This window comes from Heteronotia binoei, chromosome 9, assembly GCF_032191835.1.
Source record: "Heteronotia binoei isolate CCM8104 ecotype False Entrance Well chromosome 9, APGP_CSIRO_Hbin_v1, whole genome shotgun sequence".
Taxonomy (NCBI): Eukaryota; Metazoa; Chordata; class Lepidosauria; order Squamata; family Gekkonidae; genus Heteronotia; species Heteronotia binoei.
In genome coordinates, this window is record NC_083231.1 from 54,064,813 (window position 1) to 54,077,513 (window position 12,701).

At 42.6% G+C, this 12,701-nt stretch overlaps 1 protein-coding gene across 1 annotated transcript in view; it reads right to left on the minus strand.

The window, feature by feature from the left end:
* Positions 1–11,435, minus strand: part of GUCY1B1 (guanylate cyclase 1 soluble subunit beta 1) — a 70,592-nt gene extending 59,157 nt beyond the window's left edge. Inside the window, exons 1-2 of the mRNA XM_060246608.1 lie at positions 11,342–11,435; positions 10,905–10,978 (exon numbers count right to left, since the gene is read on the minus strand). Of these exons, the coding sequence (XP_060102591.1) occupies positions 10,905–10,978; positions 11,342–11,344 (77 nt within the window). The 5' untranslated portion in view covers positions 11,345–11,435. The remainder of the gene's footprint in view (positions 1–10,904; positions 10,979–11,341) is intronic.
* Between the last annotated feature and the right edge of the window lie 1,266 nt (positions 11,436–12,701).

The following is a 12,701-nucleotide window of genomic DNA, read 5'->3' on the forward strand; positions in this document are numbered from 1 at the left end:
AATTCCAACAATAATGAAGTACCAGTAATCAGAAGGCTCAGGCTAATGTTATTCTTTGCCTTTATCTTTGAATCTAATTTTCTACTGCTTTGCATCATACAAATTCATTTCCTCATAAAATATATGATGTACAACCTTCAAAACTAAATACAAGCCAACAAATAAATAAAAAGTAAAAAAAAATAAAAAGTTTTAAAAAGTCATCTCTCAAGTAGCTATGGAACTTTTTTTTTCAACTCTCTTTGGTATTTCATAATGTGTAAATAAATCACAAGATTAATTAAGAGGTCAGAGGTTATCCAGGATAACTAATCAGGTAAGCAGGATTTGGATGGAAAAATGTACCCGTTGGTGGACCAAGCTAAACAAGACTCTCCAATGTAAAACCAACTGCTGGGAAATGTTTCAAAGAAACATGAAAATGGAAATCCCAGCAGGTCTTTTCTGACAAAAGACTGGTTATCTCAAACTGTATGCTGGCATACTCATAGTCTGTCCTTAGCTTAGCTCTAGGACAGCTGTAATGCAAAAACGCATTTTAAAAACTACCACAGGCTGTAATTCTTCAAACTTACAGAATTTTAAAGGAATCTACTTAACGTTTCTCTCCATTTATAATGCTTTCTTTCTTTTGGGGAAAAAATCAAACCCAACATTTCCCCTGATTATTTGAGACATAAAGTAAATAAGGCATTTTCAAGTTTTCCCTTGTTTCTGCAGTCAGTTCAGAGCACCATTGTGTCAACTGCACACTGCTGAGGTTTGTAAGAAAGCACGATTTGTTGTGTTAGCGTATGTGGAGAAACACCATCTTAGAGTGTTGGTGCTTCATTGGCAGGGATCAGTAAATCCCTCAGCAGGCTTTGTAGCCTTCCTCTCACTCCCCCCCCTCCCTTCCAGAACCAAACCAACAACGCTAGGGGGAAAATCTCCTAGAGAGGCAGGAAGTGCTTTTGTTCTTGCCATGTGTTAGGCAGGAAGAGAGTTCAGTTCTCAGCTGCAGCTCGAAGGAAGAGGTTGCCAGTGGGAGAGCTCCTGCCTGTGCATGCGGCCTATTCAAAAGAGAATGAGGCCTCCAGGCAGTAAGACAAAGTAAGTAATTCACAAGACAGGGCAAGTTTAGATCAGGGCCAGCAGGACGCGTTTATAACACATTTTGTTTGTCAGGCTGTTTGCTGTGCGTGTGCTGTGCTGTGCTAACTTTTTAAATGCAACTGTTTTTGTTTTGTTTTTCTTTTCCTATCTGTTTCTCTTTTTAAATAAATATATTTTTACTGTTTAAATGCTGGCAGTCAATCTCTGTACCACATAGATCCCCAGACCGCTTTAGACCACGCTGTTTTTAGGAAGGGGGCCCCAGGGAAGGGGGAAGGCATGCAGTTGGATAAGGTGCCAATCCTCCAGGGGTGCCCCAAAGAAGTGCTGAGGTCTCTGTGAAACCCAAGTACAGGGTGGCAGAGGACCTGGAGGCCTAGCCTCACAGCTGGAGAGGGGGATTGGGAGTCCTGTTCCTCTCAATCTGAACCCCGGGACTGAGCAGGTGGTGGCAGCGAGCCCAAGGGGCAGGAGGAGAAATAGCTCCCTCCAGGAGTTGGCGACTCAATAGGGAGCTGACGGGACCGGGTCTGAAGGCAGAATCGGGCCGGTTCCGCCACAGCGTATCTTGGAAAAACCAAGTATTCAGCAAATGCAAAAGAAGAAAAGAAGTATTCATCAGCCAATGGAAAAAATAGAGGCTTTGCTCTGTAACATGATTGAGCAAGCCTGGCAAAGCAAGCTGTGATGCAGAAGAAAGCAAGGGTGGGATAAGGAAGCAGGCAACAGTGATAGGAGCCCTCCGCAGGCCTGATAGGAATCCCAGGGGCCCTACTATAGCTTTTGCTAGACACACCGAGTCCAAGCGGCAAGGTCACCCAAAAGTGAATGAACTGGCCACTTGGAGTTCACTCATGCCCGGCATGACTTGCAGACACCACTTAAAGGGGATGTGTAACTCGCTGCTTGGACTTCATTGCACACAAACCACCAACAGAAGCCAACAAAAGCCACACAAACCTCAGTGGAAACCATGCAGGTTCGTTGGAGATTTGTAGTGAGTGTGAACACACAACTCTCAGCTCACGAACCATGAAACAGGTGATGTTCATCTCAAAATTAGGTTCATTATAAGGTTCGTGCCCATCCCGAGTCACAGCATTTTATTTTTTATTTTTTTATTTTTTAACTTTTTATTACATTTAACAACAATAATAACAATATATATATATACACAAAACATAAACTTAGGGATGTAGACCACGGGATGCATTATATACTTATATCATTAGAATACAAATCCTTTGTTCTAACCTAAACCAAATCATACATTCTACAGTTAACTCCTTTTTACACTATATTCTTATTATCTTTCCCCCATAACCATTCATACAATTGGTTCCATTTCCCTTCTATTTGTTAATTTCTTCTCTTAATATCTCCATCAGAGTATCTACCTCAGCTCAGTCTAGAACCAACCAAAAATACTTTCTTTCTTCTACACTGTGATCCAAAAGAACATTTGGCATTTCAAGTCATCTTACTTTATTTATAAATTACACAGTATCAATTTAATTCCCTGCAACAACAACAACAACCCCCCCCCCCAGCAAGTTTGGACACTTTCATACAATAAGTTCTGTTTTCCTTCTATCTATTTGTTAATTTCTTCTCTTAGTATCTCCATCAGAGTATCTACCTCAGCTAAGTCTAGAACTAACAAAAAAAGAAAACTTTCTTCTACACTGTGGTTCAAAAAAGAAGAAAAAAAACATTGGCATTTCAAATCATCTTACTTTGTTTGTGAATTGCATGGTATCAATTTGTTTCCCTGCAACAAAGCAACCAGCAATTTCGAAATACACTTTCTTCAGTTTTATTGGTGTAATATGCCAACGATATAACTTTAATTATTTGTCTCTCATCGTCTGGCAGACCAATTCCTTCATTTTCCTCCCAATACACCTTATATAAACCTCTCTCAGCAGGCGGTGTTCCTTGAAATAAATAAGGCAAGCTCTATAGCCATTTTCTATATCTTTCTCCAATTCCTTTTTTCTTCATACCAAGAACTGGTGTCAAGATCTCTACTATCACCTCCTTTATATGGTCATACCTATCCTCTGGAATATTCTGCATTCCTGAAATATGCACTACCTGCACCGTTTCTATTCTCACTAATCTGTCCCCTTCATATTTTTGAACTTTTTCAATCTTTTCAGACTTTTCATTCACTACTTCCAACTTTCCGTTCACATATTTTGCAGATTGTGTCAAGCCATGAATCTCTTCCTTTACTTTCGTCAACTGCTTTTGCAGGCCATCTAATTTCTTATTTACTCCGTCTAATTGTTCTGTCAGATTTGCCTGCACCTGTCGAGTCACAGCATTTTAAAGACTAACAATATTTTATTGCAGCATAAGCTTTCATGAACTAGAAGTGGGATCTAGTTCATAAGCTTGTGACGAAATAAAGTGTTGCTAGTTGTTGATATTCCTGCTTACAAAATCATTTGTAAAATACTCTTCTGTTTTCCTAGAATAAAGGAGAAAGATGAGCATATAAATATTTTAAATAAAAATTGCTACACTACAATGATACAAAAAGACAGGATACCATTATACAAATCCCACTACAAATTGCTTCTTTGCTTGCTTTGGGAAAACAACAAATTTTCCTAGTCAATTTGTATTGCTATAAACCCTTCAATTAAACCAGATTCATTCATTGTGTTTTGAACTTTATTTCTCATCAGAAAGCAGCACAATTTTTAATCAATACAAAATCACAAAAATGATAAATTGAACTAGTGACAGGGACAGTTAGATTATATCTGCATAGATCATTTGTAAAATAACTTTCTATGGAAGTATTTTCCTGCCATTGGTAAAGGTGTTAATAGTAGAAAAGGACCACCTTGAGCCAGATAGCCCAGGCAAGCCCAGTCTCCTCAGATTTTAGAAGCTAAGTAGGGCCAACCCTGGCAAGTACTTGGATAGGAGACTGTTCTTGAAATATCAGGACTGGGAGGTAGAGTCAGACTGTATCAAGCCACTTCCCTGAATGTTCTCTATGCTTCAGTAGGGGTCACCAGAAGTTGCCATTGCTTCCAGATATGCAAGCACACATGCATGCACACACATGCACAAATACAAAAATACCCCCCTAAAAAGAGTAGTAAAGGACCTAGTAAATTATATAGGAAGCAGTTCTGTTCTCCTGTTGCTAATTTAATTATTCTAAATTAAAGTATTAGATATTCCATTTTCCCCTGTTTATTTCAATCCTTTTTAATCCATCCCATTCACTGATGTGGCAGATATCCTTAAAAAGAAGTGTTGGTTTTGTACCCCACTCTTCGCTACTTAAAAGAGTCTTGGGCAGCTTACCCTTCTTCCCTCAACAGACACTTTGTGAGGTAGGTGGGGTTAAGAGATTTCTGAGAGAACTATAACTGACTCAAGATCACCCAGCAGGCTTTCTGTGGAGAAGTGGGGAATCAAACCTGGTTCTATAGAGTCTTCTACTCTTAACCACTACACCAAAGCATGTAACTAAAACTTGTTCCCAGTTATTGGGAGATGAAATTTTTGCCAGTGCAATAGTGCATGCATCACTGAAGAAGAATATGGAACCAAATGAATCTGTAGGGGGTTTGGTGCTACAAACATGGTTACTATCACCCTAGTCAATTAGAACACTACTTCCAACTTCCCCTTTCAGCACATTTATTGGGAGAGAAACAATTCTGCCATTTCTAGGGTATCTGTGAACAAGGCTTTTGTCTTGCCATGGCACTTTTTGGGCATGGTCAATACATTCCACATAGAGCTAAATTGTACCCTACCGATTACTCCTTCGGCTAAATGAAGTTATTTCAATGTGAAATGAATTAAGATATACTAATTTTCCTTAACAACAGAACAATTTTATCTGTTATGGAAAAAGCTTTTGGGGGATAAATGAAAGATTAATCTCCTCAGAGTGAGTCATTTGTCCCTTACATATAGCCAAATCTCCCAGAAGAAATAATTACTTGATTAGGATAAAATGGCAAGTACAGTATTGAACATACAACTTGTTGGTAAGCAAAACAAAAGGAAGATATTTCAGTCATGTTCTTAATATATTTCAGGAAAATATGCTAAAACACCCTCAATCATCTTTAGAGATTTCACCATTTATGGAAATCAACATTCCACATCCATGCAGCCAGCCAAATTGCAGGAGTCCTGTTATTTAAATCATTTAAAAATAGTAGAAAGTCATATTATAATTTTAAAATCCAAACTATCTAGATAAAACCTAAACTATTATAAGATGAATATTTCTGATACACAACTGAATAACAATAGAACAATGCTTCAGAGTCAGTTACACCTCTCGCAATGATCAGCTATTCTTTTGAACCTCTGTCACTGCTGGCAGATAAAACCAACAGGAAAGACCTGGTGTCAGACAAGGATCTACGAGACCCATGTTCCAATTCGCCCTCTGCCATGAATGCTTGCTAGATAACTTTGACAGTCACTCTCAGTCAGCCTAATCCACCTTACAGGGTTGTTGTGAGGATAAAATGATATTGTAAACTGCACTTGGGGAAAAGTGAGATATAAATATCTAAATAAAATAAACAGCTGGTTGTATCTATAAAAGCATCATCTAGGGTTTTCTGGTGCCAGCCACCTTGACCTAGGAGCCCCATGGCACAGAGTGATAAGCTGCAGTATGGCTGTCCAAGCTCTGCTCATAACTAGAGTTCAATCCCAATGGAAGCTGGGTTCAAGTAGCTGGCTCAAGGTTGACTCAGCCTTTCATCCTTCCAAGGTTGGTAAAATGAGTACCCAGCTTGCTGGGGGTAAAGTGTAGATGACTGGTAAACCACCTCATAACAAAAAATCTGCCAAGAAAATGTTGTGATGTGACATCACCCCATAGGTCAATAACAACTCAGTGCTTGCACAGGGGGCTACCTTCACCTCAACTGTGACTGTGACCACCTCTGGGCATTCCTGAATAAAGCTGCTTTCTATTACAATTTGATTTCCACTCTAGCCATTGGTCAAAGATGGTCATAAGCTGTCCCAGTGTGGAGCATGTGCACACATTTGAGTTTATAGATTACTAAGAGAAACTGTTCAGAGTTCTGGCATGCAATGTTATCAGGATGCAAGTATTTTATTTTATTTTATTATTTTATTTTGTAGGCTTATATTCCGCCCTTTCCCATAAACAGGCTCAAGGCGGATCACAACATATAAAACCTACGGATCAAAGTTAAAACACCACATTAAATTAAACAGTAAAAACAATAATAAAATGCACCACCGGCACACAGGGCGCAGCATATCAAGTAACCAGTTATAGGCCCACATTAAACAATGGTATTAGCAATAGGATAGCATAATGTCACCACAAGGAAGGCCAAATGACGGAATAATAGGACCAAGCCTCAGATTCAGTGGGAGCTCCCAGGAGCACAGCTCCTGAGCCTTTCTGAGAGTTCCTCCTCCTTGTCCATTGAATAGTATTGCACCTGCATAACAATCCCTGGATGAGCTCCACCACCTATTTTTCTACTAAACAACCCTTGAATAGGACACCCAGTGCCTCAACCATAGGCCCGGCGGAACAGCTCCATCTTGCAGGCCCTACAAAATGGCAGTAGTTCAGGAAGGGCCCAGATCTCCACAGGGAGCTGATTCCACCAGGCAGGGGCCAGGGCTGAAAAGGCCCTAGTTGAGGCAAGATGGATGACCTTAGGGCCAGGGGTGGTCAGGAGGTGTTGCATAGCTGATCACAACAACCTCTGGAGCGTATATGGGGAAAGGCAGTCCCTCAGGTATGTTGGTCCCAGACCGCATAAGGCTCTAAATGTCATTTTTAAATTATATTTGCATTGCTTTCATTTTTTTTCTTTGTTAGCTGTTTGGAGAACTGAATTATCATCCAGATGTATTTTCAATAGTACCCAGTCAAAATTTATGCATTACAGATCTTAACCTGTGCTTAGGAAATGTGTTTGTGTGCATCACTGCGAACAATAAATTCCACCTCTTCAAATAAGGACTGCTACCTTCATGATGATTTGCCAGCAGCAAAGACACAAGTGTGCTTTCAGATTCTAGATTTCTTATGGATAACAAACAACAACGCCTTCAAAGCACAAAGACTATGTGACAGCAAACAGGAAACAAAGGGAAAATTCTTGAGAACATCTCTGTCAGTTGTGTAACATCTAGGATGAGTTTTGCTTCCCAGTTTGCAGGTGCTAAACTCTGGGCCTGATCAGAGGTCCTTTGAAAATGAGATGAAGGCCAAGAAGACCAGGCTAGCAGTCAGTGGCCACAAATGACTCAGTCCTATGGTTCTACAACCAGTCCAGAATGCTGCCTGTTGTACTTTAATATTTATTATTCTTATTGTACCTTTTACTGTAGTTTATCACACTTCATGTTGTTTATCTGTTCATTTTTTAAAACTGTGTTTTGTAAATTGTTTTGGATACCCAGTGGGAGGAAAGTGTGGTAAAAAAATGCCAAAACAAATGAAACTGCTAATTCAAGACCCTGAAATACCTTTTCAGACTTAAACGTAATGCTTTAACATATGAGTTAGGACATCAAATAGTGCAATAGACTGGGTGAATGAGTGAGAATATTATCTATTTTTGCATCATACTTTGGAAGAGAAAAATGAGTATTATATCAGAGGGAAGCACTGTCTAATGCTATTCATAATAACATGATGCTTTAGAATGTTTAGATTCTGGGCTTTCATGGCTTATTTCATTTGATGTAATACTGGTACCAACCATGTAAACAAATGGCCATAAACATGTAATATGTAAGGTTCATATGTATCAGCTCATTTATTAATACTAATTCAAATTATGAAATTTTAAATAGTACTGAAATTATTAGTTACAAAACACAGTAATTTAGCAGGAAGAAAGGAAAAACTAAGTTTCTGGCCTATGTCACACAAGAATATCTCCTGGATCATTTAAATCTGACTTGGACACTAAAGCAACAGGTCAGGTTGGACTAAGTGTAGGAAATTTTGCTCCAGAGAAATACAATCAGTTTAAGAAGTGGCCAGTCATGCTATATAACTTATTTTTGTATTTTTTAATGTTTGCATTATAAATGATACTCCCTGTTAATATCAATTTCCTGCAATACAGAAAAATATCCATTTGCATTCTTTAGCGAGTTTTCATATTTTCATGTTTTTACCAGTTAAGTAAATTCTCATGATGGAACTGGAATGGGGATAGGTTAGACGCCAAAGTGAGTTCTTTTGTCTAAATTACTTATAATTCAAATGTAACATCATGACTGGCATAGCTCAAATTTGATTAAGGAAATAAAAAAATATATTAGAGACATGTGAGTCTCTGGTAGATTAAAGCCATGATGCTACTTCATCACCATTATAATTCCCATGAGGTAAAAGCATGGATGCTAGAAATTCAACCTAGAAATCTACGTGCTGAAAAACCCAAATGCCTCTTCCATGGGGACTTTGTGCAAGATGTTTAATAAATGTATTCTACTAGCCAGACCATGTTCAAGGAAGCCTTGAACACATCTACATAGGAATCGTCCCCCTTTGGGCCAGTTAGGTCCCCCCCCCCCAGTTTTCCAGGCAGATTCTACATAATGTTCTGCTCATTCTGATCACAACACATTAAGCTCCTGTTCTTTCAGCTGCCTCAAAAGGAATAGGAAGCTTGCTATGCAAAGAACACTTGTGTGGAAGGTGGAGCTAAGCTCCACATTTCCCTCCCCCCACCCATCTTTATTTTTTGCAACTGAGCCATTTCTTTAAGCACTGCAGCTTATATGTGAAAGAGGTGTGGGGTTATCACCTAGCTAGCATGGAAGACCTGGCTTCAGTGTTAACTTTATTTCTCCCACTCCTACATTTTTTTCCTCACAGTAATGCTTGTTTTCCCCTTTTGTGCTTTTAAAGTGCTAAAACATGCCCCCCACATGCACAGATGCACACATACACATGACCTTTTCAGCACTTGAAAAGGCTTGGGGAGGAAACAAGATCACTGGATGCTGCCACAGCTCAGGCCTCATGACAGTTTTTAAACAGCTAAATTTTCCTCTAAAATGGTGTTGGCTGCTGTTAGGCCCGTGGCACCATATAGTTTAGCACACAGAGGTTTTGTAGTTGTGGGAAAGGCTGTGTGACTTATAGAGCGATATATATAATAACCACTTATATAGTGATGCTGAGAGGCTATAATAATGAGGTTGGGAATGTTGTGGACATGTTTTATATGGGAAAGAAAAGAGGATTATAGGACACACATTATATTGTTGATTTTAAAACTACACTGCCAAAAACATGTAAAGTGTGTAGTAATACGGCAGCACAGAGAACAGAAGTGTTAAAGAAGGCTAATGCAGAACAGCAGAAGCAAGAATGATGACTTACACATATGATGAAATTGTGTACTGGGGAGGAAAACGGGGTATAAATGAAGTATATAAATAAACAAATAAAATTGCTAAAGGTATTACCTAAGAACATTATCCTTCTTTAACTTAGATGGCTACATTAATAGGTTTATTTCCCCCATGGTTTTATGTGTACTTTTGGTTAATGCAGGAACTGTAATCTGTTGTTAAAGTTCTATGTAGAATAAACCAGGTCCTGTTGTTGAATTAATTAACACAGAGAGTACAAGTCTGTCATTTTACATATACGGTACAATGTGGATGAGAATACTTTCCTCATATAGTGCGTTGCAAGCCCACCTTCATGGCATTTCTGCCTTATGTTTTGTTAGGAGGAAGAACTTACATTGGCAAGCTCCCATTAAGAGTAGCTGTGTTACAGCAGAACCCTAAACAGCATTACACCTTTCTAAACCCCAATATAGAAAAGTGTTTCTCTGTTTAGGATCGCACTGTCATCCTGCTGCAGCTACAACAAACGAGCATCCTGTAGCACCTTAAATACCAACTGCACCTGAAGAAGTTAGAAGCCTGTGGGGAACTAAAAGGCTGGTAATCTAGCACCACAAAAACCTGCTTATTTATACACTTGACAAGAAAGGACATGTGATTAAAGTAAATTCTCTTTGAACCAGTTGGTGTAGTGGTTAAGTGTGAGGACTCTTATCTGGGAGAACTGGGTTTGATTCCCCACTCCTCCACTTGCAGCTGCTGGAATGGCCTTGGGTCAGCCATAGCTCTGGCAGAGGTTGTCCTTGAAAGGGCAGCTTCTGGGAGAGCTCTCTCAGCCCCACCCACCTCACAGGGTGTCTGTTGTGGGGGAGGAAGGGAAAGGAGATTGTGAGCCGCTCTGAGACTCTTCGGAGTGGAGGGCGGGATAGAAATCCAATATCATCATCATCATCTTTGGCTGGACTTTCCAGCCCCACACATTATTCCTCAATGTATAGCAAGCCGCTATGTGTGACCACACCTTCTGGGGAGTGGAGGCCTCGCAGTGCCTCTGGCCCAGGGCTCTCTTTCTCTCTCTGCGAAGCTCTCCATCCAGGAAGCAACCCTGAGAAGCGCTGCCACAGGTCTCCTCCCCGGGGATTTTCTTGTTTTCCACCCACCAGTAGCACAGCTGAAGCAGGGGCTGGAGCCGGCGGGCCTCCTCTCTTCCCACGAGCGGGGAAAGGCGCGCAGTCAGCTAGCTCGACCGGGCAGCGTGGTGGGAAAAGAGGTCTGGTCTGGCGCCTTTTGCTCCTGCGCCCTCTGGAGCGTGAGAACCAGCAGCGGCTGCGTCACACACGCAGCCCGAGAAAGAATCCCCCCCCCCCCGCCGCGGAAGGAGCCAGGGCAGCGGGCAAGAGCTGGGGCTCTGCAAGGCTGGGCTCCGACGGGCTACTTACTTGATGTCCTCCCAGACCTCGGGGCCGTAATTACGGATCACCAGCAGCTCCAGGGCGTGATTGACGAAGCCGTACTGTCAAGAGAAAAAGAGCGCGGAACTTACGACTGCAAAGCCGGACGGGGGTGGAGAACGAGACTGGAAAGGGAAGCAGCTGCGATGCCCGCCGGGTCACCTGCTCCAGGTGGGCCGTGCCGCCCAGTGGGGCCGGGCAGGGGCGCTTTTGTCGGATGTTGGGCGGATCTAACCTCTCCCGTGTGCCCTCCCGAGCTGAGCCGCCCTCCAAGCCCCTCGCCACCTTGTTGCGCATCCTTCCCTTCGGCATCTTCTCCCCACCCGCCAGCCATTGCTGCTCCCCCCAAACCCTTTCTCCCCAGCCAAAGCCGCGGCCGCCAGACACCCCCGCCGGGCCCGCCTCGGCGTCACCCTCGTACTCACCATCGCGCCTGCCTCTCTGCCCGCGCCGGGACCCCCTTTGCAGCGGCACCAGCGGCTCGCAGAGCAAGCTGCAGAAGGGCGCGCGGCTGCAGAATCTCGCGCCTGCCACCCCCGCGGTCCCCTCTGATTGTCACCGGCGCGCGGCCAATCCTAAAAGGCGCCGAGTGGGCGGCCGCCAATCAGAGGCAGAGGAGGGGATTCGGGTGCCCCGGCCGGGATGCTGCTGAGCGGGGGCGGAGCGGAGGGCTCCTCGGTGGGGACTGGACGGGGGGACGAGGCGCGGCAGGGAGGCCGCTGATCCACCAACGTGACCGGCCTGCTTGAAGTGGACGGGAGGAAGGAGGCGAAGCGACTGCGGCAGTCCGGGGCGGTGGGCTAGGTGCAGCTCCGGCAGGTGCCCAGATTGGGCGCTGTCTTACCTGTTTGCTGCCTTTTGGGGCGTGAGGAGGCTCACCTGGCCGAGCCTTGCAAGGGAATCACGAGCGTCATTTTCTGAAGGGGCAGTTAGGAAACGTTTGTTTGCTAGAACGGCTGGGCAAGCCTCATCTGCACAAAGGTTGATTCAAGGTTACCGAATGCTCCTCTCTGCCCATGCTTCACCATCAATGCAGCCCCCCACGGAATTACACCTTTCCAAATCCACTGATGTTAATGGGTTTAAAGGGTGCGACTCTATTTAGGATTGTACTCTATACTGCTTATCCTGCCGGTTAAAACTCACTGATGGTGAGCTTTTATTTGGAATAAAGAATGTGTAACCTTCATTTTGCTCTGCAAAGACTGCGCTTATTTCAGCCGAGAGAACCCTCTCCAGCCCCCCCCCCCATCTCTCCTATTAGCCATAATGACCTTGCCTCCTGGTTTTCTGCCCTCCTTGGCTCACTTCTGACCTCATCAGAGTCACTTTTAAACTCTTGCAGGAAATTAAAGAAAAGCAGCTGTATTAATTCCCATTTGAGCAGTCTTAGCTGTGGTATGCTTGTTGCCAAACATTGCTGCTGACTGAGGCTCACAACTTTGCTGCTGAGTGACTGAGGGTTACTTGAGTCACCAGTAACCCTGGCAAAAGTCCTCTGCTAGTGAAATGGAAAGTGGTGCCATTTTCAGATTTACTTGTTAATTAAAATGGTTTTAAAAATTAATTTGGAACCCAGGCATCTTCGAAAATGTCCTGGTTTTCGCTTTGGGTTTAAAAAAAAAAAGACTCGCAATCCTCTGCATAAAAAGTTTTTCTTTTGGGGACATGAAAAGCAGAATAACCATTAATCAAGATGATTTTTTAAGGCAAGGGATTAATTAATGTTTCCTTGCAATGCAAACTACAAGCCCCCAGAGGGGGCTTTTGAAAGTTCAAAATAAA